Raw genomic sequence first — 27771 nt, 5'->3', positions numbered from 1 at the left:
TTTAGCCTTCTTTGTGGAGGAGACATGAAGGATAACATCAGGAGGTTTGGGAACTGAAGGAGGGGAGCAAGCAGGAGCAACAGAGATGCTAGACATGTTGCCTGCCCACAACGAGCTTCCAGTCTAGAGGACAAGCTTACAGTCTTACCGACCTGTAGTCCACCAAGCGCTTAGTACACCGCTCCGCACACAGTAAACACTCGATAAATACAATCGATGGATTACAATATGGAGAGTTGGTGGACACGTTCCCCGCCCACGACGAGTTTACAATCTAGAGGGGGGAGATGGACATTAATATAAATAAATGAACTATAAATCATAAGTTATAGTCATAAGCGCTGTGGGTCTGAGGGTGCGGTGAATAAAGGATGCCAATCCAAGGACAAGGGCAACACAGAAGGGAGTGGGAGAAGAGGAAATGAGGATTATGGAGGGCTTGGGATGGTAGAGTGCAACAGAGTTGGTAGATGTGAATCCTGCCCACAAGGAACTTACAGTCTACAGGGGAAAACAGACTTGAAAATAAATTATGGATAGGGGAGAGGGGAAAAAGAGCTACATCAGAGAAGCAGCTTAGCTCGTTGGAAAGAGCCCGGGCTTGGGAGTCAGGGGTCAGGGGTTCGAATCCCGCTCTGCCATTTGTCAGCTGTGTGACTGTGGGCAAGGCACTTCACTTCTCTGTGCCTCATTTACCTCATCTGTAAAATGGGGATTAAGACTGTGAGCCTCACGTGGGACAACCTGATTACCCTGTATCTACCCCAGTGCTTAGAACAGTGCTCTGCACATAGTAAGTGCTTAACAAATATCAACATTATTACTATTATTATTACGTCGGTGTGGTGGCGTAGGGATTTATATCCAAGTGCTTAAGGGGTACAAAGCCAAGGATTTAGGCAATGCGGCTGGGGCGGGGTGGGGGGGTGATCAGGCAAATGAGGATTTAGTCAGAGAAGACCTCTTGGAGATGGGTCAGTGAGCTGGGATTGCTGTCTATACCTGCTCTCAGGCTGGCTGTGCAGATGAGAATTCTGAATCTTTAAGACGGGATCATCAATAGCCTTTCGACGAGCAAGAATTCTTGTGGGCAGGGAACGTGTCTACCGACTTTGTGGTATTGTCCGCTCCCAAGCACTTAATGCAATGTTCTGCACACAGTAAACGCTTAACAGATATCACTGGTTGATCCAAATTTTCTCTTCTCGACTCCCTTTTGCATCTCCCTCGCATTTGGATTTACAGCCTTTATTGACCCCAGACCTTATGTACCTCTACTCACATGGCTTCAACTGCTACTCTGTGCTCAATAAATACGATTGACTGACATACCTATCATTTATTTGTTAATATTAATGACCGTCTCCCCCCTCAAGATTGTAACCTCATCATAGACAGGGATGTATCTATCAACTCTTTACATGGTAACCAATCAATCATATTTACTGAGTGCTTACTGTGTGCAGAGAACTTGGAAGAGGACAATATAATTGGTATTCATTCATTCATTCATTCATTCATTCATTCATTCATTCAATAGTATTTATTGAACATGTTCCCTGCCCCTAATGAGCTTACGGTCTAGAGGACAAGCTTACAGTCTTACGGTTTTGTACGCGCTCAAGCCTTTAGTACAGTGCTTTGCATAGCCAAGGGCTTAGTACGGTGCTCTGCACACAGTAAGCGCTCAGTAACTACGATCGAATGAATGAACAAGCACTCAATGAATATGACTGATTGATTGATTAAAAGGGATTTGTGAACCAGCAGCATGGCCTAATGAAAAGAGCATGGGCCTGAGAGTCTAATCCCAGTTTTGCCACTTACCTGCTGTGTGAACTTGGCAAGTCATTTAACTTCTCTGTAACTCAGTTTGCCTCATGTGCAAAATGGGGTTCAATGCCCATGCTCCCTCCTACTTAGAAAGTGAGCGCCATGGGGGACCTGATTATCTTGTCTCTAACCCAGCACTCAGTACAGTGTTAGGCACATAGAAAGCACTTAAAAACCACAATTATCATTATTATTAGGGGAGTGTATTTAGGCCATTTTTAAATCTATGCTGAAGGTTTACTACAGTAATAGGGCTTTTGCTTCAACTTTAGCTCGTTGTGGACGGAGAACGTGTCTTTTTTTTGTTGTATTTTACTTTTGCAAACGCTCAGTGCGGTGATCTGCACATGGCAAGCTCTCAATAAATACGACTGAATGAACGAATGAAGAAGAATGAACTTCACCCTACCCATCTTGGTCTCATTAGCCTGGGTTCTGCTTTGAGTGAACACATCAGCCTTCGATCCCGTCGGCAATTCTCTGAACAGCGCCTCTGTGACTGGGATAGAGCGGGAATTCTTCATCTTCCTACAGGAACGCAGAGATGTTTCGCTGGCTCTTTTCCCTTCGTGCATCCTCGGTAGCAGCTGTGCTGGAGGAGAGAGACTCTAACCAGCATTGTAATGACAGAAGCAGCCTCCCCCACTGCAATTAAATATTTCAGGGTGAATCATTCTACCAGGTGAACTTTGGCCTGACCTCTGACATTTTACAAAAGAGGCTCAGAGAAAGAAAAAGAGATTAATGGATTCCCCAAAAGTGTGGGGAGAAAAATAAATCGTTCCCCTTAAGGAGCCGGATCTCCCCTTCCACTCCTCCTTACGTTTAAATGCATCGACACCCCCACTTTGCTGAGATGGTGCAGGGGGGGTCATCGGCCCTCAGACACCAGGTTGAAGGACAAAGCACGACATTTGCTCCCTTGGCCTTCTCGGCACCTGCTCAGCAAGCGTGCCTTGGGTCTTTTCAAACGCCTTTTGGTTTCTTCGGGCATCATTCATCACCCCCCTCCGGGGATCAAGGACAAGTGGCAGGGACGTGGTGGAAGCGGAGGCTGTCCGGAAGGGCCAGAAGCGAAACGGGATGTAGGATATGAAGAGAGACTTAGTGGTGGCTGGGAAAAAGATGAAAAGGAGGCAGAGGGAGTGGGTGGGGAGCGAGAGGCAAATGAGGTGATGGGAGCAAGCAAGGGAAATTGTGGAGGGGAAGCAGAATTCAAACCTTAACCCCTCAGGCTCTGCCAGCAGATTTTACCTCCCAGATTTCAGGGTCTGGAAGTGGATCGTCATCAGAGAAGCAGCACACGGCCTAGTGGAAAGAGCCTGAGCCTGGACCTGGGAGTCCGAGGACCTGAGTACTAATCCCGGCCCCACCTCTTGTCTGCTGTATGACCTTAGGCAAGTCACTTCACTTCTCTCTGCTCAGATATTTCATCTGCAAAATAGGGATCAAGATTTTGAGCCCCATGTGGGACAGGGACCGGGTCCAACCGGATCTTTTTTGTATCTACCTCAGCGCTTAGTGCTGGCACATTATAAGTGCTTAACAAATACCCTAAAAAAAGTGAAAAAAAAAGAGCCTAAAATTCTACTTCTTCCTAATTTCCTACCATTTTACTTTGCCAATTTTCTAGCCGTCCATCAATCCAAGCAAAATATGGGAAATCTGACATTATCACTACTTAGCAACCCCTCCCCAAAGACAGCACCATCCCATACCCACTCAGTTCCAGGAATGCCGTTCAGCTCCGCGCTCGAAACAAAACCCAAAAAAAACCTTGGCTCCCGAGCTCAAAAGCATAGCTCCCGGTTCCAACATGCTGTTCAGTTTATTTTCCCACTCTTAGAGACCTTCATCTGGTCCCAAGCTATTCAACGGAGGCCAGCTTTCGGCTCATACCCGGAACGAGCCTTCTCGTCCTGCTTCCTGGTTGGGCTTCACTGACATCTAGGAAGCCGGAGGGCAAAATGGTAGTAATAGTCTTCATTAAGTGCTTACTAAGCGCTTGAGAAGGAAACCTTGAAGAAAGGGCACGGGCCCATCAACTCTAATATATCATACTTTTCCAAGTGCTTAGCACACAGCTCTGCACCCAGCAAACGTTCACTCAATAACTCTGATCGAAACGATGTCCTATTAGATTCTGTGTCGTCTGCTGTTGTCTGCCGTGTGATCCTGGGCCAGTCACTTAACTTCTCTGTGCCTCAGTTCCCTCATCTGTAAAACGGGGATTAAGATTTTGAGTCCTCTGTGGGACAGGGACTGTGTCCAACCGGATTACCTTGTATCTATCCCAGAGCTCAGAACAGTGTCTGGCACATATTAAGCACTTAACAAGTACCATTATTATTATTAGAAACTGGCCAAGTTGATTTAATCCATTAACCTCCTCCATCCTATCCATTTCGGGAAAGAGAATGAAAAAAAAAAAAATTCCAGAACAGGCCCCTCTCAGGAGACCCCTCATATTTCTTGTTTTTAAACTCCATCAGAAATACGGAGAAAATAGCTGGTCTTGTGGCGTTTCTGCTTCTTGCCTCAGCCCAAATTAGAAAGTCCCAAGAGTCTCCCAGAGATCTCCTAGAAGAACAAATCTTTTTTTATTTATTTATTTTTAAGCCTCAAAGGACTCCCAGTTCATTTTGAGGAGCTGCCAAGAGCTCAGGCTGGTTTCTATTTTACATGACACGGTTTGTTCATTTCCATTCCATGCCAGTACCACCTCCGATCACAGCCTTCCTTTCCTAATGTTGCATACGAACCTTCAGCTGGGAGTTGTTGCAGACAATAAGCACCGGAATTCTTCCTCCGCAGCCTGCGTGGTGTAGGAGGTTGAAGAATTGCCTAGATTATACGCTAAGGAAATAGTAGTAGTAACTGCTAGTAGAAATACTAGCGGCAGCAATGTTTCCCGAGCATCCACTCGGTGCCGAGACTGCATTAGGTGCCTGGAAAAAACAAGTGAATCATCTTCTACCCACAAGGAGCTCTCGCTCTAATGGGGGAAATGGATTAGTTCGGGCAGATCGAGTCCACCCTGGGCCCCACGGTGCTTCCGTACATTCTGACATCTTTACCCTCTGCCGATTGATTTATTTTATCGCCTCCCCTTTTCGACCGTAAGCAGTTTGGGGACAGGAATCATCTCTACCGAGTCTATTGCATTGCACTCTTCCAAGCGCTTAGTACAGTTCTCCCCACTCCCCACTATTGTCTCCTTTTGTCTTAGCAAGAGAAGGTAAACTACCCTTCAGATTTCCCCGGAACTCCCCCAGTTCCGCTAACTCCCATATTGGCTCATTATGATGATGAGGGCATTTGTTAAGCGCTTACTATGTTCTAAGCGCTGGGGGTGGGGGGATACAAGGTGATCAGGTTGTCCCACGCGGGGCTCACAGTTTTAATCCCCATTCTACAGATGAGGTAACGGAGGCCCAGAGAGGTAAAGTGACTTGCCCAAACAGCTGACAAGCGGCAGAGCGGGGATTCGAACCCACGACCTCTGACTCTCAGGCCCGGGTTCTTTCTACTGAGCCGTGCTTATCTCCCTCCTACTTACTCCGTGAGCTCCATGAGGGACCTGACTATCTTGGGTCTACCTCAGTGCTTAGGGTATTGCTTGGCACGTAGGAAGCACTTAACAAATACCACAGTTATTATTATTGAGGGCAGGGACCACGTGTACCCTTTCCGGGGTACACGTTCAAGCCCCAGGTCCAGCACACTGCGTTCAGGAGGCGCTCAATAAATAGGGGTAGGGAGAGGCCTCATGCTGCAGCGCCTTTAATAGAGAGGATCAATTCTCCACCTGAGGATCAACTTCACGTTCCTCTACGAGCCACCCTAGCTAGCCGCTCGACCTCCTTTCCCGTCGAGATGGATAGAGCGCGGGTCAGGAGTTCTAATCCTGGCTTCCCACTTGCCTGCTGTGTAGCCTGGAACAAGTCGCTTCACTTCTCTGTGCCTCAGTCACCTAATCTGTCAAACGGAGATCAAGACCGAGCCCCATGTGGGACAGGGCCTGTGTTCGGTTTGTTAACTTTGTATCTACCCCGGTGTTTAGTACAGTGCCTGGCACATCGTAAGTGCTTAACAAATACCACAGTTGTTACGGTTTTGTCTGAAGACGACCCTACCCCGGGTCGTTTTCAGACAGCGTGGCTCAGTGGAAAGAGCCCGGGCTTGGGAGTCAGAGGGCATGGGTTCGAATCCGGCCTCCGCCACTGTGGGCAAGTCACTTCACTTCTCTGGGCCTCAGTTCCCTCATCTGTAAAATGGGGATTAAAACTGTGAGAATCACGTGGGACAATCCGATCACCCTGTATCTCCCCCAGCGCTTAGAACAGTGCTCTGCACATAGTAAGCGCTTAACAAATACCAACATTATTATTATTAACTGTCATGAGGTGGGGAAACCTTTGTCACCAGCTTGTTCCAGTTCCGTACGGTGTCTTCGCTTGACACCGAGTGGGCCAGTGGGTTGACACGTGACATTTTGGGGAAGACCGCCACCCCCGACCACTCTGCCCCTGGCCCACTGCCGCCCTCTTGCTCCTGCCACTCCTGCAGCTGGTGGTCCCCGATTTGAGCCCCCTTGACTGCTTTGCTCTAACCTCCCCCCCTTAACACATCAGTTCCATCCTTCGGCACAACATGGCCTAGTGGCTAGAGAAGCAGCCGTGGTTCAGTGGAAAGAGCCCGGGCTTCGGAGCCAGAGGTCATGAGTTCGAATCCCGGCTCTGCCACCTGTCAGCTGTGTGACTGTGGGCGAGTCATTTAACTTCTCTGTGCCTCAGTTCCCTCATCTGTAAAATGCGGATTAAGACTGTGAGCCCCACGTGGGACATCCTGATTCCCCTGTGTCTACCCCAGCGCTTAGAACAGTGCTCGGCACATAGTAAGCGCTTAACGAATACCAACATTAGAGCCCGGGCCTGGGAGTCGAAAGGTCACGGGTTCTAATCCCGGCTCTGCCACTTCTCCGCTGGGTGGCCTCGTGCAAGTCACTTCACTTCTCTGGGCCTCAGACACCTCATCTGTAAAATGGGGGTTATGACGGTGAGCCCCATGCGGGACAGGGACTGTGTCCAACCCGATTTCCTTGTATCCACCCCAGCGCTTGGTACAGTGCCCGGCACATAGTAAGCACTTTAGAAATAGCACAGTTATTATTCTTACCTCTTTATATCTCCACACCCTTCCACCCACATCTTAGAGAGAAGCAGAAAGATTCGTAGCCCATCTTCGTGTGGATCCAGAGCCTCCTCTCACGTACCTCATCTACCGCCTGAAGGAAGGTATCCCCGCCCGCCCTAAACCCAAGCATGCCCTGGCCCTCATTCCTCAAGAGACACCCCTCTTCATTCGTCATTCGATCGTATTCATTGAGCGCTTACCGTGTGCAGAACACTGTACTAAGCGCTTGGGAAAGTACAATTCAGCAATAAAGAGTGGCCATCCCTGCCCAAAACGAGCTCACAATCCGGGGGGGAGAAAGGGGGAGAGGGAGGAAGACAGACATCAATCACTAGAAATAAATAAAATTACAGTCCTGGACGAGTCAATTGCACCAGATTAAAAAACTACATATCGAGTCGGGATGAATCCTCAGAAACCCCGTTCTAAAATAAATTTTCCACTGCTGCGCAGGAAATTGTAATGATGGTATTTGTTAAGCACTTACTTTGTGCTAAGAGTTGGGAGGGGATGCAAGGTAACCAGGCTGACCCACGTGGGGCTCAGAGTCTTAATCCCCATTTTACAGATGAGGTAACTGAGGCACAGAGAAGTCAAGTGCCTTGCCCAAAGTCACAGAGCTGACAAGTGGCGGAGCCGGGATTAGAACCCATGACCTCTGACTCCCAAGCCCACGCTCTTCCCAATGAAACATGCTGCTCATGTAAATGTAAGCCTCCAACACCTATAGATGTTGATTGTGATGATGATGATCACATAATGTATCAGAAAATCAAACTCACTTGCCATATGAAAATGGAAACAGTACTTCCATTTTCCAAATAATAATCATCTGTTCAGCGCTTACTTTGTGCCAAGCACTGTAAAAATATGATCATCGTGTCCCTCATGAGGTTCACATTCTAAGTAGGAGAGAAAACTGGTATTGGGTCCCCACAAGGGAACTGAGGTCCAGGGAAGTTAAGCGACTTGCACAGTTACACAGTAGACAAGTAGCGGAGTCAGGATTAGAATCCAGGTCCTCTGACTCCCAAACCCAGGCTCTTTCCAGGAGAGTAGGCTGCTACCCTCTCGAGAAGCAGGCGTGGTTCAGTGTGGGAAGAGCACGGGCTTTGGAGTCAGAGGTCACGAGTTCAAATCCCAGCTCTTCCGCTTGTCAGCTGTGTGACTGTGGGCGAGTCACTTCACTTCTCTGGGCCTCAGTTCCCTCATCTGTAAAATGGGGATGAAGACTGTGAGCCCCACGTGGGACAAACTGATTCCCCTGTGTCTACCCCAGTGCTCTGCACATAGTAAGCGCTTAACAAATACCAACAGTATTATTATTAGTCTAAGGGAGTATTTTCCCACAGTTTCTAGACCTTTAAGGTAATTCACTCTGACTGGTCAGCTGGTTGTAATATGGTATTGATTAAGCACTTAGTATGTGCTAAGCACTGAGATCCAGTTAATCTTTTCTCTGCCCTCCCTCCCGGCCCCACAGCACTTGTGTTTATATGTACATATCTATCAGTCTATTTATTTATAATTAATGCCTGTTTACTTGATGTGTATCTATAATTCTATTTAATTATACTGATGCTATTTGATGCCTGTTTACTTGTTTTGATGTCTTTCGCCCCCCCCCCCCCCTTCTAGACTGAGCCCATTGTGAGCAGGGATTGTCTCTCTGATGCTGAATTGTACTTTCCAAGCGCTTAGTACAGTGCTCTGCACACAGTAAGAGCACAATAAATTCGATTGAATGAATGAATGAGTGACACAGTTCCTATCCCACACAGGGAATACAGTTTTAGACATTCACAGCTGTCCACAATTATAATTTCAAAATATTTAATCAGCATTCCTCCTTTGAAGAAACACAACGAAAATAAAGGGCCAGAAACCATGAAAACTCATGCTTTGAAGCCAATGTCTTATCTGCGTGATCTTTAATAAATTTATATATAATCTACACCGGACAGTCCCCATACAGTACTACAATTAGGTGTCCAAAAAATCCTCACACTACGAAGCGTAGTTTAGACCCTAATTTGATCAGTGAATCTCACTGAAAAGATTGAGCCCAAAGTTAGTGCGGCGCTTTATAAGCGTCACAAATATCAAAAAAGGAAAAATATCAGTACTCACGCTGAGGATAATCTTTTCTTCTTTTGAAAATGAAAACGAATTTATTTCCGAGAAAATTAGATGTCATCCTTTGCCAAAGGTGGTACAGTTACAGCGACTAATTGGCTGGTTAGGAAAAATGCCCTTCAATTCAATCAATTTACCTTATCTATATCTATCATATCTATCACCATTTCCAAGGAGGAAATTGTTTGCAATCTATATTGTTTACAAAGCAGTGTTTCTAAACAAACAAAGCCATTTGAGTACTTCCACTTTGTATTTACACAGCAGCCCTCCATCCACAAAGCTAGAAACGTTGCATTTCGGCCCTGAGAAGTGGATAACACTTCATTCAGCCTCAATATCTTGAATTTGCTGTTTTCAGGATTTTATCCTTTAAATGTTCCATCTTCTCTTGCTGCTGGCCGTTCTTCCCTCTCTAAGCGATTCCTGCATTCACTCCTGTTCTCAGAGAAGCAGCGTGGCTCACTGGAAAGAGCCCGGGCTTGGGTTCGAATTCCGCTCTGCCACTTGTCAGCTGTGTGACTGGACAAGTCACTTCACTTCTCTGTGCCTCAGTTACCTCACCTGTAAAATGGGGACTAAAACTGTGAGCCCCACGTGGGTCAACCTGATCACCTTGTATCCCCCAGTGCTTAGAACAGTGCTTTGCACGTAGTAAGCGCTTAATAAATACCACCATTTTTTAAAACTATAATGATAAAATTGATGATGTTGACGATGGTATTTGTTAAGCGCTTACTATGTGTCAAGCACCGTTCTATGCTTTGGGTTGATACTAGCTTAAGTTGGACACAGTTCCTGTCTCACGCGGGGCTCCCCGTCTCAAGCCCCATTTTACAGGTGAGGGAACTGAGGCCCAGAGAAGTGAGGTGACTTGCCCAAGCTCACCCCTGTCGGATCGTACTTATTCAGCACTTACCGTGTGCAAAGCGCTGTACTAGTGCTTGACTAGAAGCAGCGCGGCTCAGTGGAAAGAACCCGGGCTTGGGAGTCAGAGGTCACGGGTTCTAATCCCACCTCAGCCACTTGTCAGCTGTGCGGCTTTGGGTAAGTCACTTAACTTCTCTGGGCTTCAGTTACCTTATCTGTAAAATGGAGATTAAGGCTGTGAGCCCCCCACGGGACAATCTGTTTACCTTGTAACTACCCCAGTGCTTTGAACAGTGCTTGGCACCTAGTAAACAGCATGGCTCAGTGGTAAGAGCACGGGTTTGGGAGTCAGAGGTTATGGGTTCGAATCCCGACTCTGCCACTTAGCTGTGTGACTGTGGGCAAGTCACTTCACTTCTCTGTGCCTCAGTTGCCTCATCTGTAAAATGGGGATTAAGACCGTGAGCCTCACATGGGACAACCTGAGTACTCTGCACCTACCCCAGCGCTCAGAACAGTGCTCTGCACATAGTAAGTCCTTAACAAATACCAACATTATTATTATTATTATTATTAAGCGCTTAACAAATACCATAATCGTTATTATTATGATTATGCTATTAAACATTGCAATTGGGGGAGGAGGGAGTGTACTAAATATTGCACTTGTGGAAGGAGGGGGTGCTTAACACTGAGCAAGGGTTTTCAACCAATCGGGTCCACCAGAAATGAAATCCACCAAGGGGGAGAAACCGCGACCGGCCCCCAAAATCCCGGCTGGGCAGCGCGGCCTAACCGGGCCAGGTGCAGCGGGCCGCAGCCCCGGGGAGCCAGTGGTAAACGGCGATCCATTTTTTTCTTCAGTTGCCCATCCTTGGACCCTCTGACCCCTCCAAACACCAACGCCGTTGCCAGAGAGAGGGGGAGCCCCCTCCCCTTGAAAGCCTCCCCACAACCTCTACTGCTAGTCTACAGGAACACAGGGGACTGGGTTAAGAAGCATGGGGCAGAGACACTTTAGCAAACTGGCTAAAACAGAGCACCAAATTTCAGTCATTTCTAGAAGTGGCTTCCTCAGAGGACCTGGGTTCTAATCCCCCTCGGCCGCTCTGTGATCTTGGGCAAGTCACTTAACTGCTCTGCTCCTCGGTTCCCTTATATGTAAAATGAAGATTCATTATCTGTTTTCCCTCTAAAACAGCAAGTCCCACATGAGGCATTGGCTGAACCAGACCCCATTATCTTGTCTCTATCCCGGGGCTCAGTACAGTCCTTGGAACAAATGCCATCCGCTCTCACGGCTTTGACTACCATCTCTACGCAGATGACACGCAGATCTACATCTCCGCCCCTGTCCTCTCCCCCTCCCTTCAGGCTCGCATCTCCTCCCGCCTCCGGGACGTCTCCGCCTGGATGTCGGCCCGCCACCTAAAACTCAACGTGAGCGAGACTGAGCTCCTCATCTTCCCTCCCAAACCCGGTCCTCTCCCAGACTTCTCTATCACCGTGGATGGCACGACCATCCTTCCCGTCTCTCGGGCCCGCGATCTCGGTGTCATCCTTGACTCGTCCCTCTCGTTCACCCCACACGTCCTATCCGTTACCGAGAACTGCCGGTTTCACCTCTACGATATCGCCGAGATCCGCCCTTTCCTCTCCACCCAGACGGCTACCTTACTGTTACGGGCTCTCGTTATATCCCGGCTAGACTACTGTGTCGGCCTTCTCTCCGACCTCCCTTCCTCCTCTCTCGCCCCGCTCCGGTCTAGTCTTCACTCCGCTGCCCGGCTCATCTTCCCGCAGAAACGATCTGGGCATGTCACTCCCCTTCTTAAACAACTCCAGTGGTTGCCTATCGACCTCCGCTCCAAACAGAAACTCCTCACTCTAGGCTTCGAGGCTCTCCGTCACCTCGCCCCTTCCCACCTCTCCTCCCTTCTCTCTTTCTACCGCCCACCCCGCACGCTCCGCTCCTCCGCCGCCCACCTCCTCGCCGTCCCTCGGTCTCGCCTATCCCGCCGTCGACCCCCGGGTCACGTCCTCCCGCGGTCCCGGAACGCCCTCCCTCCTCACCTCCGCCAAACCGATTCTCTTTCCCTCTTCAAAACCCTACTTAAAACTCACCTCCTCCAAGAGGCCTTCCCAGACTGAACTCCTCTTCCCCCTCTACTCCCTCTGCCATCCCCCCTTTACCTCTCCGCAGCTAAAGCCTCATTTTCCCCTTTTCCCTCTGCTCCTCCACCTCTCCCTTCCCATCCCCACAGCACCGTACTCGTCCGCTCGACTGTATATATTTTCGTTACCCTATTTATTTTGTTAATGAATTGTACATCGCCTCGATTCTATTTAGTTGCCATCGGTTTTTACGAGATGTTCTTCCCCTTGACGCTGTTTATTGCCATCGTTCTCGTCTGTCCGTCTCCCCCGATTAGACCGTAAGCCCATCAAACGGCAGGGACCGTCTCTATCTGTTGCCGACTTGTTCATCCCAAGCGCTTAGTACAGTGCTCTGCATATAGTAAGCGCTCAATAAATACTATTGAATGAATGCCATAGTTATTATTTTGAAGGGGACCCTTCAATAACCACTCAGTAGGTACTAGGTTTTCCCCAGTGTTCCCATGTTTCCCTTAAGGTTGCATGGTAGTTATTGAGAGCAAACGCTGTACTAAGCTTTTGGAAGAGTACAGCAGAAGCCCGACTCACGTTCCCTGCCCTCAAGGGGTTTATCCTTGAGAGGAGACAAAGATGAGCTTTAGTCTGATGGATTTGACTCTGGAGTGGAGGGGTAAGAAAAGTACGTACTATTCTCCTTGGCTGGCATGGAATTCAAACCGGCACTGAGTTTGGGGAGATTCTTATCACCCCCCACCCCCATTCGTTCATTCAATCACATTAATTGAGTGCTTACTGTGTGCCAAGCACTGTACTAAGCACTTGGGAGAGTACAGCGTAACAACACACAGGCACATTCCTGCCCACGATGAGCTCACAGTCTAGAGAGGGGACACAGATATTAATATAAATAAATCCATAAATAAATAAATTATGGGTATATACAGGTATATTCATATGTGCTGTGGGGTCGGGCAGGAGGATGAATGAAGAAGCAAGTCAGAGCAGTGCAGAAGGGAGTGGAGAAGGGGAGAGGAGGGCTTTGTTAGGGAAGGCTTCTTGGAGGAAGTGTGCTTTCAATAAGGTTTTGAAGTGGGGGAGAGCAATTATCTGCCTGATATAATAATAATAATAACGTTGGTATTTGTTCAAGCGCTTACTATGTGCAGAGCACTGTTCTTAGCGATGGGGTAGACACAGGGGAATCAGGTTGTCCCACGTGGGACTCACAGTCTTAATCCCCATTTTACAGATGAGGTAACTGAGGCCCAGAGGAGTGAAGTGACTTGCCCACAGTCACACAGCTGACAAGCGGCAGAGCTGGGATTCGAACTCATCACCTCTGACTCCAAAGCCCGCGCTCTTTCCCCGAGCCACGCTGCTGATATGAGATTAAGGGGTTAGTACGGTGCTCTGCGTACAGTAAGTGTTCAGTAAATACAATCGAATGACTATGAGGAGGATGGGCATTCCAGGTCTCTACTTGACTTCCTTCCTTATGTTTTTTAACGGTATTGATTAAGCATTTACCGTGCCCCGGGCACTCTACTAAGAGCCGAGGTAGATACAAGCTAATCACATTGGATACAGTCTGTGTCCCACAAGGGGCTCACAGTCTTCATTTCCATTTTACAGATGAGGGAACTGAGGCACAGAGAAGTTAAGTGACTCGCCCAAAGTCACACAGCTGATAAGTGGCAGAGCTGGGATTAGAACCCATGACCTCTGACCCCCAAGCCAGGGCTCTTTCCACTGAGCCACGCTGTAGAGGAGAGTCGTGAGGCGAGGTAGGAGCGTGCAAGGCGGTGGAGTGTTTTAAAGCCCATGGTGAGGAGTTTTTGTTTGATGCGAGGTGGATGGGCGATCACTGGAGTTTTGGGAGGAGCAGGGTGACATGTACTGAACGTTTTTGTAGAAAAATGATCCGGGCAACAGAGTGAAGTGTGGACTGGAGCGGGGAGAGACGGGAGGCTGGGACGTCAGCAAGGAGGCTGATGCGGTAATCCAGGCGGGGTAGGATGAGTGATTCTATCAGTGTGGTAACCGTTTGGATCATCCCACAGCAGACAAGTGGTGGAGGTGGGATTAGAACCCAGGTCTTCTGACTCCCAGGCCCTCGCTCTACCCACCGGGCCGTGCCGTTTCATCGCTGGATTGCTGGCTCGGGGAGCCAGCTAAGGAGGGAAAATGCAGATAGGGGCTTTAGGAGTGGTTAGCTGCCAGGAGGCCTATCTGTAAGAGAGGGCACCTGCAGAAAAAGGAAGATAAGCCAAGAAGGGGCAGCAGGAACTGAACTCTCCCCTCAGAAACCGAGTTAGTGGTTAGGATGGGGCCGCGGCACACAACACGGCCTTTCAAGTAAGGTGAAAAGGGGAACCGGACGGTTTGCAAAGTTACCCGCTGAATTTGTCAACGTAGAAGCGCTCTGAAAGGGAGACTGAAAAATGAGCCAGGTGATCAGATCCCCCCGCCCCCGACCGCCCCGTAATGCTTCTTCACAGTGAGGTTGTTCTGAAATGAACACGGCAGGATTTAGTCACTGGTACAGCAGTGACAATCTAGCATTTTGGGAATGGAAATCACGAGTTTCAACTCAGAATATTTTTGCTATAGGATGGGTTCCTCACCTCTGACTCCTAATTGGGTAGGGAATTTTTAATGACCGACAGCTGCTGCCTCAATTTGCGACCAGGTTTGTAGGGGCCCTTCTGTCCCGCCTCCAGCTAGCTTGGAGTGTTCGGGTTCCTTTTCCTTTGGACCATCAGGAGATAAGGGTTAAAAACTTGCGGGGAGAGAAGGTTCCGAAGCGCTGTGTAACAGTCAAAGACAAGGCCGATACTGTAAGCTCGTTGTGGGCAGGGAATGGGTCTGTTTTACAGTTATTTTGTACTCTGCCAAATGCTTAGTACAGTGCTCTGCACACTGTAAGTGCTTGATAAACATGATCGATTGATTAATGTTCCTGGCAGAGGCAAGAAAATTCATTCATTCATTCAATAGTATTTATTGAGCGCTTACTATGTGCAGAGCACTGTACTAAGCGCTTGGAATGGACAAATTGGTAACAGATAGAGACAGTCCCTGCCCTCTGATGGGTTTACGGTCTAATCCGGGGAGACGGACAGACAAGAACGATGGCAATAAATATCATCGAGGGGAAGAACATCTCATTAAAACCATAGCAAATCAATGGAATCAAGGCCATGTACATCTCATTAACAAAATAAATAGGGCGATGAAGATCTATACAGTCGAGCGGACGAGTACGGTGCCGAGGGGAGGGGATGGGAGAGGGGGAGGAGGAGAGGGAAAGGGGGGAGAAGAGGGTTTAGCTGCGGAGAGGTAAAGGGGGCCGGGGGAGAGGGAGCAGAGGGAGAAGGGGAGTTCAGTCTGGGAAGGCCTCTTGGAGGAGGTGAGTTCTCAGTAGGGATTTGAAGAGGGGAAGAGAATGAGTTTGGTGGAGGTGAGGAGGGAGGGCGTTCCGGGACCGCGGGAGGACGTGGCCCGGGGGTCGACGGAGGGATGGGTGAGACCGAGGGACGGCGAGGAGGCGGGAGACGGAGGAGCGGAGCGTGCGGGGTGGGCGGTAGAAAGAGAGAAGGGAGGAGAGGTAGGAAGGGGCAAGGGGATGGACAGCCTTGAAGCCTAGAGTGAGAAGTTGTAGGGAACATGTGTTCTGCTTCTGGTGTTCTCTGCCGGGCACTTCGTCCTGTGCTGTACGCTCAGGAGGTGCTCAAACCCCAGGTGGATTGGGCGAATCCCCCTGTAGCTTTAGCCAGGTGGGCATGGAAGTGTCCTCCATTACTAATAATGTTGGTATTTGTTAAGCGCTTTCTGGGTGCCGAGCGCTGTTCTGAGCGCTGGGTAGATACAGGGTCATCAGGTTGTCCCACGTGAGGCTCTCAGTCTTAATCCCCATTTTACAGATGAGGGAACTGAGGCACAGAGAAGTTGAATGACTTCTCTGAGGGGAGATTTGGGTGTCATCCGCATAGAGATGGTAGTTGAAGGCGTGGGAGTGAGTGAGTTCGCCAAGGGAGTGGAGAATAGAAGGGGGTCAAGAACTGAACCCCGAAAAACCCCTACAGTTAGCGGGGGGGAGGGGGAGCCCGCAAAAGAAACGGAGAATGAGCGGAGAACCAGGAGAGGACGGAATCCGGGAAGCCACGGTTGGATAAATATTCAGGATAAGGGGGTGGTCTACCGTGTCGAAGGCCGCTGAGAGGCCGAGGAGGATTAGGATGGCATAGAGGCCATTGGATTTGGCAATTAAGGAGATCACAGGTGACTTTTGAGAGGGTGGTTTCGGTGGAGTGGAGGGGATGGAAGCCCCATCGGAGGGGATCCGGGAGAAAGAAGGAGGAGACTAATTGGAGGCAGCGAGTGTAGACGACTGGCTCCGGGACTTTGGAGAGGAAAGGGGAGACGGGGTGATAACTGGAGAGGGCTGTGGGGTCAAGGAAGGGTATTTCCTTTTTTAGAATGGGGGAGCCGTGAGCATGTTTGAAAACAGTGGGGAAGAAGCCGTTCAATCGGTAGGATTCACCGTGCGCTTACGGTGTGCAGACCACTGTAATAATAATAATAATGTTGGTATTTGTTCAAGCGCTTACTATGTGCAGAGCACTGTTCTAAGCGCTAGGGTGGACACAGGGGAGTCAGGTTGTCCCACGTGGGGCTCACAGTCTTCATCCCCATTTGACAGATGAGGGAACTGAGGCCCAGAGAAGTGAAGTGACTTGCCCACAGTGACCCAGCTGACAAGTGGCAGAGCTGGGATTCGAACTCATGAGCCCTGACTCCAAAGCCCGTGCTCTTTCCACTGAGCCAGGGAGAGAGCACAGTATAATGAACGGACACATTCTCTGCCCACGACGAGCTCACAGTCTAGCGAGGACTTGAAGAAGTAGAATCTAGAGGGGAGGGGAGACAGGAATTAAAAGCAGCGTGGCTCAGTGGAAAGAGCACGGGCTTTGGAGTCAGAGGTCATGGGTTCGAATCCCGGCTCGGCCGCTTGTCAGCTGGGTCACTGTGGGCAAGTCACTTCTCGGTGCCTCAGTTCCCTCATCTGTAAAATGGGGATGAAGACTGTGAGCCCCACGTGGGACAACCCGATTCCCCTGTGTCCACCCCAGCGCTTAGAACGGTGCTCGGCACATAGTAAGCGCTTAACAAAGACCAACGTCATCAATTGAAATGCTTTTCAGGTCATCAGTAAATGCCACTGAGTCTAAGTAGATTTTTTTTTTTTTTCAGAGTGGTCTGCTCTTCTCCGGTGCCGGGAGCCTAGTGCCGAGGAGGAGAGATTGCAAAGGGGGAGAAACAGGTTTTGACATTCTTCGGTTTCATTAGCAGCCGGAGGCTGACAGAGGCAGCCGGAGGGTCTGCCCCAGCCCGGCCGGGCTTCCAGGCCGGGAAGCAGCGTGGCTCAGGGGAAAGAGCATGGGGTTGGGAGTCAGAGGTCATGGGTTCGAATCCCGGCTCTGCCGCTTGTCAGCTGTGTGGCTGTGGGCAAGTCACTTCATTCACCAGTATTTACTGGGCGCTTACTATGTGCAGAGCACTGGACTAAGCGCTTGGAATGGCCAAATCGGTAACAGAGACAGGCCCGGCCCTTTGACGGGCTGACCGTCTAATCGGGGCCTCAGTGACCTCATCCGTAAAAGGGGGATGAAGACCGTGAGCCTCACGAGGGACAACCTGATCACCTCGTATCTCTCCCAGCGCTTAGAACAGCGCTCTGCCCCTAGGAAGCGCTTCACCAACACCAACGTTAGGGTCGATGGCGAAGCGTGGGACGGGGAGGAGCGGTGCGGGGCACCCAGTGCTTTCCAGACGTCCATCTCCACCGTCCCGAGCTCATTTTTCGAGCACTGGGCAGACGTCGGCTCTGGAAGGGAGTCTTCCATCGTCCAAGCGGCCGGCTCGGGGATGGGGAAACTTTGGCAGGAAAAGGAGGGGAGGGGGCGGGGACCCAACGGTTGCACAAGCCCCGAATGAGGTGTCTGAGGCCCGGGGTGGGTGGGGAGAGGGTGTGACCGCTTCCCCGAACTCCACCCTGAAACCGCGCAGCTGCTCCGGAGGAGGTTTCGCGGGAGCCGGCCAACACCTCATCGTCTCCAATTCCCCGGCGGAGCTCCGCCGGGACCAAGCTGCGATCCCATTGGCTGCGGGGAGCCGGAGACTCGGAGAAGAATCGCCTCCGCCGCGCCGATTGGCTGCTCCCCTCGCCCCCGGTCCAATGGCCTGCTTGCTTTCATTCGGTCGGTCCTGGCGCTTTCCCACCCTCTCCCCGCCCCGTCTCTCTTCTGGACGCGACGCGGGGGGGACGGGACGGGGGGGTTGGGGATGGTTTTTTTTTTTTATGATTTTTCTTCTTCTTTTTCTTTTTCCAGCCTCAGCCTCCGGTGTTCACACGCAGCCTCGAGGCGGCCGCAGAACGTTTTTTTTAACCTGATCTGCCCCAGGATGTGGCTTCTGGGGTGACGTCGGTCCCAGATGTTCTCCCCGGGCCCCGCCCACCCTCCGGCCCCGGCCCGGCAATAACGGGCGAAGCCTCTCCTACTGTCACAATGCGAGGGAAGGGGTAGAGAGAGACGGCTCATCATCATCATCATCCTTATTTTTTTGGCACCGGGGAAAAAAAAAACCAACCAACAAACCCCCCCTCCCCCCCCCAAAACCAACCAATCTAAGCCCCGTCCTTCGGAGCCGATGAAGAAGCGGCTCTCCGAGCCGGGATCGCTTCCTTTTTTTTTTAAGAAAAAAATCCTCTTTTCCACCGGACTTTACCTGCTTTTACTTTTTAATGCTCGGCCGGGTGGGACCTTCGTGAACGGAGCAGAATCCAGCATCACCTCTTCCCAGGGAGCCCTCCCCTCCTTTCCCCCCTCCACGCCCACCAGCTTGGATGTTTGATCTGATTTGATTTTTCCTTCTTTTTTTTTTTTAATACTAGGGGGGCGGGGGTGGGGGGCGGGAGGGGGGCAGTGCAATCGGGACGATCGTCCCCGCGGGAGAATTTTGGGCGTAAAATGGCAGCAGCCGCCTATGTGGATCATTTCGCAGCCGAGTGCCTTGTTTCCATGTCCAGCCGGGCGGTCATCCACCGGGCCGAGGAGGACGGGCCCGGCCGGGGGGGAGAAGCCCCGGGCCCGAGGCCTTTCCCGCCGGCCGAGGACCGGAGGGAAGGGAAGGACAACGCCTCTCTGTTCGTGGTGGCCCGGATCCTGGCGGACCTCAACCAGCACGTCCCCGACCCCCTGCAGAAAAAAGAAAATCAGCCCAAGAGGGAGAAGGGGGCCCGGCGGGGCCCGGCCGAAGAGGAGCAGCCCTCCGGAGGGACGGGCCTGGGCCCCGGCGGGCTGGTCCCGGGGCCCGGAGGGCTGGTCCTCGGCCCCGGGGGGCGTCCGGAGGGGCCGGCCGCCCCCGGGAGCCCGGCCCCGGCCCCCGGCCCCGGCCCCGGCCTCAGACAAAGGAGCCGGAGGGGGCGAGGCCGACCCGAGCCCGACTCCCCCCAGAAGAAGCACAGATGCCACTACGCGGGATGCGAAAAAGTTTATGGGAAATCCTCCCACCTCAAAGCTCATCTGAGGACTCACACAGGTCAGTTGTTTGGCCCCCGGGGAAGGGGAGGGGAGGGAGGGGGCGTGGGGGCTCGGGAAGGAGTGGCCGCCCCCTCCCCATCCTCCCCCATCCTCTTCTCCTCCATTCTCCCCTCCCCCTCCCCTTCCTCCCCCTCCCCCGCCTTCCCCCATCATCTCCACCCTCCTCTTCTCCCCCATCCTCCCCTCCCCATCCCCTCCCCATCCTCTCCACCATCCTCCCCTCCCATCCTCCCATCCTCCCCCTCCCCCATTCTCCCCCTCTCCCATCCTACCCCATCCTGCCCCTCCCCCATGCTCCCCCCATTCCCCTTCCCCCATGCTCCCCATCCTCCCCCCTGCCCTCCCCTCCCCCAGCCCCACCCTCTGAGGGTGGGGGTGGCCGGGTGGGCCGGTCCTGGAGGGCTTCCTGTTGGCGGGGGTGGGGTGGGTGGGGGTGGGCGCCTCCAGGGAGGGCCTTAGCCCCCGTGGGCGGGGGGCTATAATCATGACGACGGTGGGATTTGTCAGAGCGCTCACTTTGGGCCGAGCACTGTTCTAGACCCGTGGGGCGGGGAGCAGGTCCTTGGCCCTCTTTTTTTTAATACCCTGCCCCCTCCCCCGGGATGGGGGTGGATGGGGGAGGGGAGGTGGGAAGGGGCGTCTCCGTCCATCCAGTGGCTGCGGTGAAGCCCCGGGCTGGGGGGGGGGGAGGAACAGGTGCTCGTCTCGACGCCGGGGAGGGCTGTCCATCGATCAGATCCATCGATCGGTGGCACCGATCGAGCGCTGCCGAGGCGCGGCACGCTGTACTGAGCGCTCGGGGGGGCGGGGGGTACAATTCGGCAACCGACACAATCCCTGCCCGCCGAGGGGCTCACGGTCTAGAAAGAGGGGGGGGAGGAGGTGAAAGACGACGAAACGAAACAGGTAGACGGACATCGATCCATTGATCTGTCTCCATGGCATCTAGCGAGAGCTCACGAGGTGCGGAGCACTCTACTAAGCGCTCGGGCCTGCGACGAAGACCCAGGGGGAGGGAGCGGGGGCCTGGGTCGAGGCCGGGGGTGGGGGAGGGAGGGGGACCCCCCCCCCCCATCAATCGGTCGGTCAATCGGTGGCATTTACCGAGCGCTTAGTAGAGTGAGGAGCACTGTACTAAGCGCTGGGGAGAATACCCACCTTGGCACACCGTGGGAGTGGCCGAGGGCCGACCCGTGTGGTTTTAAAGCCCCGAAAAGGGCGAATGGAGTGGTCCAGATGGGGGGAGGGGGGAGAAGGGAAAACTGGTGGGGGTGGGATGGGGGTGGGATGGGGGTGGGCCCTCCCTGAGCACGGCCCTGAACTTGGGCTGGGTCCTGAACGCCCAGCGGAGAGGCAGGGCCGGGGAAGAGCAGGCCGGGTTCATCTGAGGACACTGGCCCTCCTCCAGCTCCTCCGCACATTCTTCGCTCTGCTCTTCCTGTCCCTTTTCCAGGGTTCTAGGGTTTCATTTGTTATCGCTCGACCCGGTGGTCTTGACCGAAGGCGGTGGTGACAGGACGGGGTGGGGCGACAGGCTCCCTCCCGGGGAGAGAGTGGGGCGGCCGTCTTGGGAGGCCCCCCGGATGCCGGGAAACGGGCCGCGCTCGCCCTCTCTTTCTCTCTCGCCCACGAGGCCTGCGGCTCCACACCCCAGAACCGGCTCCTGCGATTGCTCCTGCGAAGAAGAAACTTCCTATTTACAATAGGTTGGCGTGGTTGACTCCCTCGAGTCCGTCTCCTCGGCCGCCCCGAGCCCTTTCCCAGGAATTTTAGGCTCTCGGAATGCACGGAGGGCTCACCCGGCACAATTGCTGGCACGGGTGTGTACGACCCAAGCTCCCGACCGGGGCAGAAAGTAAACGCAGGTGAACGATAACCCTGTAGGCGAGGATTTAAGGCAGAAGTATGGCGTGGCACGCGAGGAACAGCCCCTTGGGGACCGACGCTCGCGTCCGTTCCGTGACCGGTAGATACGGCTATAATAAGGCCCGGGCTTCGAGCCGCGTATAACTTATTCAAGCCGTGTATCGCTTCGTCTGGCAATTCTCCCCGCTTCGCCCATCCACCCCTCCTCCCAACCACCCAAAGGATTAGTTTTTGTCTGTTTTCAGGGAGAGAGGGACCCCCTCGACGCTGTGCGTAGGAAAAAAGGATATCTCCGTTAGCTTCCTCCTTCGCATTTTGGTGCCCGGTTCAAGCGGCAGCCCTTCACAAGGAAGCTCTTTGGCATCTGGATCCCCGAAGTGACCGTGTCTTTAGTACTTATTCGTCGGTTCTATCTGCCCAAAGTTCATTAACAGTTGAAACCGCTCCTAGTAGCAAAATAAACATGAATTACGGCAGTGAAGATCATGGAACGTTCGAAGCCCCAAGCTTCTAGGAAATAGGAAGATGACACTCTGTGGGGCAGCTTTAGGCCTTGTGAAACAAGGAAACACCCAAACTACGTTCAGACGGTTTGGCTCGGGAGGAGTCCAGATAGGAAGGAGCGTGGGCTAGTGGAAGGAGCACGGGCTAGGGAGTCAGAGGTCCTGGGTTCTCATTCTGTCTGCTGGGTGACGCCACTTCAATTCTCTGGGCCTCAGTTTCTTCATCTACAAAACGGGGATTAAATCCTACCCCCCCCCCCACTTAGACCGTGAGCCCCGTGTGCAAAGGAGACTGTGACAACCTGACGAACTTGTATCTGCCTCAGCATTTAGGCCAGTGCTTGGCACGCAAATCAGGGCTTAATGGATTTTATTATTCTCCTTCTTCTAATTATTATTATTCTGGCAGTGGTGTAGCTCGTGGGTCTAAGATTTGAGGGAAGGGGAGGAGAGCTTGTTTGGGAGGGAGGGTGGGGGGGGCCGCAGAGCGGAAGCTAAATGGAGAGAACCTTCTCTCCCACGAGATGCATGAGCAATTTGCTCGCCACCAGTAATCCCATCAGGTGAGATTACCCAGAGAAACAGAGAAGCAGCATGGAAAGAGGCTAGGAGTCAGCGGCCCTGGGTTCAAATTCCAGCTCTGCTACTTTCCTGCTGTGTGATCTCGGGCATGTCGCTTAACTTCTCTGTGCCTCAGTTACCTCATCTGTAAAGTGGGGATGAAGATAGTGAGGCCCACATGGGACATGGACTGTGTCCAACCTGATTATCTTTTACCTACCCTAGCACGTAGTACAGTGCCTGGCACATAGTAAGCGCTTAAAACAAATACCATTAAAGAAATCAAGTGGTCTCACGTGGTCAACGTCGTCGATGGTAGTTGTGAGTGCTTACTGGGTGGAGAGCACCGTATTAAGCACTTGGGAGAGTACAGTGAAACAGAGATGGGAGACACGTTTCCTGGCACGTTTCCAGGCCCAGCCTTTTTAAAATTTAAGAAAAGACTCTGACAGAGCTGCCGGTGCAAGAAATGAGGTGGTGATGATGCAGTGAGTCATTAAAAAAAAAAAGCCTGTGGCAGGTTGGATTGTAAGGTTATGTCATATCACTGGTTACCTAGGTATCTCATGTTTGATACATTAGCATTTCTATCCCAATGACTATGTCTATCAATGCCAAGTAAAGTGAATAATTGAGGCAATTCTGGATGTCAAACCAAAAAAAAAACCCACAAAAAACCCACAAGACAAGCCCTTTCATGTGAGGTATCCAGAAAATGAAAGGTCAAAGCCAGTTTTCCTTAGTTATCCAGGTACTTCATTTACTAGCATATTCTTAACCTATAATCTTTCTGAGGAGGGTTGGAGTCACCTTAATCCAATTCGGCCAAATCAACATAGTTTGGGGAAATGTTTTTGGTTTTCAGTTTTCTTCCTAGAAAAGTTGATTGTGTCAAAAGGCTATTTCCCTTCTCCGAGTCTGAGGAGAGCAGCTGCTCTAAAACTGGCGGTGGGCAGGGAATGTGTCTACCAACTCTGTTGTCTTGTACTCCCCAAGCACCTAGTACAGTGCTCGGCATGCAGGGAGTGCTAAATAAGTATCATTGATTGATTCTTCTTCATGACAGAGTTCCTGGGAAGTCCACCCCTGGGTGCTGTTTACCTCAACCCACCTGCCGGTTGAGACGGCTCCCTCCTTCAAGGGTCAAGCTATCTCCACTGTAAGATCATCGTGGGCAGGGAATGTGACAGTCGTTTAATCGTACTCCCTCAAACGCTTAGTTCGGTGCTCTGCTCAGAGTAAGCGCTCAATAAATACAATTGATTGACTGAAAAGGGGAGGACAGCTTTTCCACTTTCCTGGAACCTGCTCAACCAACTAGCTGAGCTTTCCTCTCGAAAAAATCCACACTGAGCCCTGTTAGAAGCAGATCCACCAAGTTCTTTGTTAATCCCTCAAATTCTCTGGGGCCATCAAACAGATCCAGACACTCCACCGGGACTTTCCATCTGGCCCTAAAATCTGCAGCGAAATGACCCTCCCTTTAAGGAAACACAGCTATTATTACACCAGGGTGGCTTTTTTGTTTGTTTGTTTTGTATTTTTTGCCCCCCTCATGGGAAAAGTAGGGAAACCAGAGTTCTGGTTCTGCTGCTAATAGGGAAGATGAAAAACACAGAGCAGCTGCTCATTAACCTCAGCAGTCACAGCCCAAGAACAAGCACCTTAGACCAGGCACAGGCTAAATGGAGACAGAGTCGCCTGTCTGATCTTCTTTTTGGCCTCCCAACTCTCTTCTAAAGGTCCAGCGTTTTTGAGGAATCTCCGTCTCTCCCCCTGACCCATCTCCATCCATCCTCTCAGCCTGAAGGTCAACAGTTCCGGGACCTTAGGGGTCCAAAAAAAGCTCCAATCTGTGGCATATTTTTCCTCTTTGGCCTCATCCCTCTTTTGAATTCTTGCCCCACCTGAGGAAGCTCCACCCCCTAGAATCCCCACCTAGCAGCCTACTTAGCGAAAGTCCCTGAATCACTTTTCTCAGAAAACAGGGCTGTCACAAGCTACGACGATGCCAGAAGGTGCCTGAAGATATTTATGTACTTCACAGATTCAAAGGAAGGGAGGAGATGGACCCGGGAGGCGGGCCAACGTACTCATCCTACCGCTTAAGATCTGGTTGGCCCCGTCTCATCTAGGACTGACCCGCTGCTCGTTGGTTTTTCTGCTCGCTCAACGCGGTTGGAACCACAAATGCCCACAAAGCCGAGTCCCACCTGGGCGCCGGGCCGACTCATCAACCCACAGCTCACGGGTGGAGTCAGACCTGTTAGTGACAAAACCCAGACGGGTCTGCCTGGGCCCGGATATCTTAGCCGCAATCAGTCATGGGAATTTATTGAGCGCTTACTGCGTGCAGAGAAGACTCTCCTAAGTGTTTGGGAAACCACGGTACGGAAGAGTCTGTCGACGCGATTCCCTGTCCACGAGTAGCAGCGCGGCCTTGTGGATAGAACACGGACCTGGGTTCTTATCCCGGCCCCGCTCCTCCTCTGCTGCGTGACCTTGGCCGAGTCGCTTCTCTGTGCCTCAGTTCCCTCGTCTGTAAAATGGGGATTAAGACTCGGAGCCCTATGAGGGACAAGGGACGGTATCTGACCTGATTAATATCTACCCCAGCGCTTAGCACAGCGCCTGGTACATTGTAAATGCTCATCAAATACCATTTTGAAAAGTAACTTACAGTCTATGGGGGGAGACAGACATTAAAATAGATCAGGGGAAACAGAGTAAACCGCGTCTCCGCTTTCCCTCACTTTAGGACCTCTGAGAGGTGGGAAGGCAGGTTGTAGAGAAAGGGCCCTGATCGTGCCCCTGAACTGTTATTGCTTACGCTCAGGGATGCCCACTAAAAGCAGATGCCTAAACCTCCTCCTCCACGTGGTGTGGATTGGCCTCTGTCAGCATCCCGGGGCTTGGTTTGATCGGGCGGAGTATTTGCGCCTCCAATCTTTACCTCCTCCATTTAAAACTGCTTGGCTCAGGTGACAGCCGAGACCGCCGAGCTCACACGATACTACTACTACTAATAATGTTGGTATTTGTCAAGCGCTTACTATGTGCAGAACACCAGAACAACGTAAGTGACATTACACCTTCAAGCCTTAGATACATTGTGCCAAGACACGGAGAATACAGCAGCAAGTAGAAAAATCAAATGAATCCATCAGTTGTATTTTTGAGCACTTACTGTGTGCAGAGCACCGTACTAAACTGGTGGGAGAGTACAGTGTAACGGAGTTGGTAGACGAGTCCTCTGCCCCCGTGGAACTTCATGGGCTATCTCTTCTTATCCTCGAAATACCTTTGGGTGGAAACTTAACCTAAAGATTGCAGCGAAGAAAGATTGAGCTTTCATTGGCCGACCTCCATTCGTCATGCCCCAATTCGGTCTTGTGAAAATTTGATAAATTCATGTCTGCCAAAGAGGGCAATTCCCTTTCCAGTAATACTCTCTTCTGACACCTGCTTGTGGTGTGAAACGCTGAGCTTTCCATAAATCTGAATATGAATTAGCTTGAGAAGCAGCGTGGCTTAGTGGAACGAGCCCGGGCTTGGGGGTCAGAGGTAGTGGGTTCTAATCCCAGCTCCGCCACTTGTCAGCTGTGTGACTTTGGGCAAGTCACTTCACTTCTCTGTGCCTCTGTAAAATGGGGATTAAGACCGTGAGCCCCACGTGGGACAACCTGATTACCTTGTATCTCCCCCAGCGCTTAGAACAGTGCTTGGCACATAGTAAGCCCTTAAATACCATCAATACTATTTGTGGCACATACGTTCCAACTCAGTGGGATAATAATAATAATCATGATGATGGCATTTGTTAACGCGTACTATGTGCAAAGCACTGTTCTAAGCGCTTGGGGGGATACAAGGTTGTCCCATGTGGGGCTCACAGTCAATCCCCATTTTACAGATGAGGTCACTGAGGCACAGAGAAGTTAAGTGACCTGCCCAAAGTCACACAGCTGACAGATGGCGGAGCCGGGATTAGAACCCACGACCTCTGACTCCCAAACCCGTGCTCTTTCCACTGAGCCACGCTGCTTCCCAGAGAGAGGCATTTTCCTTTGCGACGCCTGTGAACTTCCCTGCGCCCTCTCCGACCTACAGAAAAAGTAGGACTCCACCTACGGCTACCCCTGCCGGGGCTTTGGCTAAATTTCCCTGTGAGACTAATTCGGTTTTAAGGTCATTTAAAGGGCCCGGCTACTCTTCTAAAATGGTTGAGCAAGCCCATACACATGGGAGGCGAGAAAAAAAATGCACGATTCGATGGTTGAAGCACAGAAAGACATCAGAGATCTCTGCTTCCCTCTTTGTTCAGTCCATCCGCAAGATTCAGGCTGCTCCCTGCAGGGCCGGCCTCTTGTAACTCTGACATTCTAGCATTGAACAGCCAGTATTTTGACTTCATCACACGCGGCTCCCTTGTCCAAATCGATGATGGGGAGCTTGGCTTCCCACCAGTGGAATGGACATGCTGTCTTTCTTGGCAAAGACACTCTGAATACATTCCTACCTATTTGTTCCCTCAAAAGAATTGTTTTCAGTACAGCTCGGTTCTCGGCTTTTCCTTCTGCCCACCAGAGCCAAAACCTTTCTCCTCCGGCTCCCTTATCGTGACCAATCCAAGACCCAGTTCCCAAATAGTTTGCAGTGCTGCGTGGCAAGACAAGAAAGAAAACAAACATGTAACTGCCTGGAAACTATGGCTTGTTTACCCTATTCTGCTCCAAACCCAATTCCAACCTTTCAACATCAAGAAGCAGAGAGGCTGACATCTTAATGATAATAGTGATAACAACAATAATTATAATTGTATTTGTTAAGCGCTTACTGTGTGCAACGCATGGCGCTAAGCACCGGGGTGGATCCCAAAAGCTCGTGGTGGGCAGGGAATGTGCCTGCTCATTGTTGTGCTCTCCCAAGCGCTCGGCACACAGTAAGCGTTCAGTAAATACAACTGAATGGAAACAAGCAAATCGGGCTGGACGCGGTCCCTGTCCCACGTGAGGCTCACAGTCTTAATCCCCATTTTACAGATGAGGTAACGGTGGGCCCAGAGAGATGAAGTGACTTGCCCA

General features: G+C 51.4%; 1 protein-coding gene and 2 long non-coding RNA genes across 4 annotated transcripts in view; 2 read left to right on the top strand and 1 right to left on the bottom strand.

Annotated features, from left to right (window-relative positions):
• Nucleotides 1-14895: 14895 nt before the first annotated feature.
• Nucleotides 14896-19096, top strand: LOC120638381. Its single transcript, XR_005660020.1, has 4 exons — nt 14896-14990; nt 17407-17476; nt 18223-18413; nt 18546-19096. It is a non-coding gene; the product is annotated as an uncharacterized LOC120638381 (long non-coding RNA).
• A 17-nt stretch (nt 19097-19113) lies between these two features.
• Nucleotides 19114-27771, top strand: part of KLF13 (Kruppel like factor 13) — an 88222-nt gene continuing 79564 nt past the window's right edge. The window contains exon 1 of the mRNA XM_029064395.2: nt 19114-19755. Within this exon, the coding sequence (XP_028920228.1) occupies nt 19185-19755 (571 nt within the window). The 5' untranslated portion in view covers nt 19114-19184. The remainder of the gene's footprint in view (nt 19756-27771) is intronic.
• LOC114811994 overlaps nt 21040-27771 on the bottom strand; it is a 51758-nt gene continuing 45026 nt past the window's right edge. The window contains exons 1-3 of one of the 2 annotated variants that reach the window (XR_003759675.2): nt 25875-26220; nt 21557-22069; nt 21040-21432 (exon numbers count right to left, since the gene is read on the bottom strand). This is a non-coding gene — a long non-coding RNA (uncharacterized LOC114811994). Of the gene's footprint in view, nt 21433-21556; nt 22070-25874; nt 26221-27771 lie in introns of those variants that run through there. The other variant, XR_003759676.2, reaches the window with a different exon arrangement.

The sequence above is a fragment of the Ornithorhynchus anatinus genome, chromosome 5 (assembly GCF_004115215.2).
Source record: "Ornithorhynchus anatinus isolate Pmale09 chromosome 5, mOrnAna1.pri.v4, whole genome shotgun sequence".
Classification (NCBI taxonomy): Eukaryota; Metazoa; Chordata; class Mammalia; order Monotremata; family Ornithorhynchidae; genus Ornithorhynchus; species Ornithorhynchus anatinus.
This window is presented reverse-complemented; position numbering and strand designations above follow the sequence as displayed.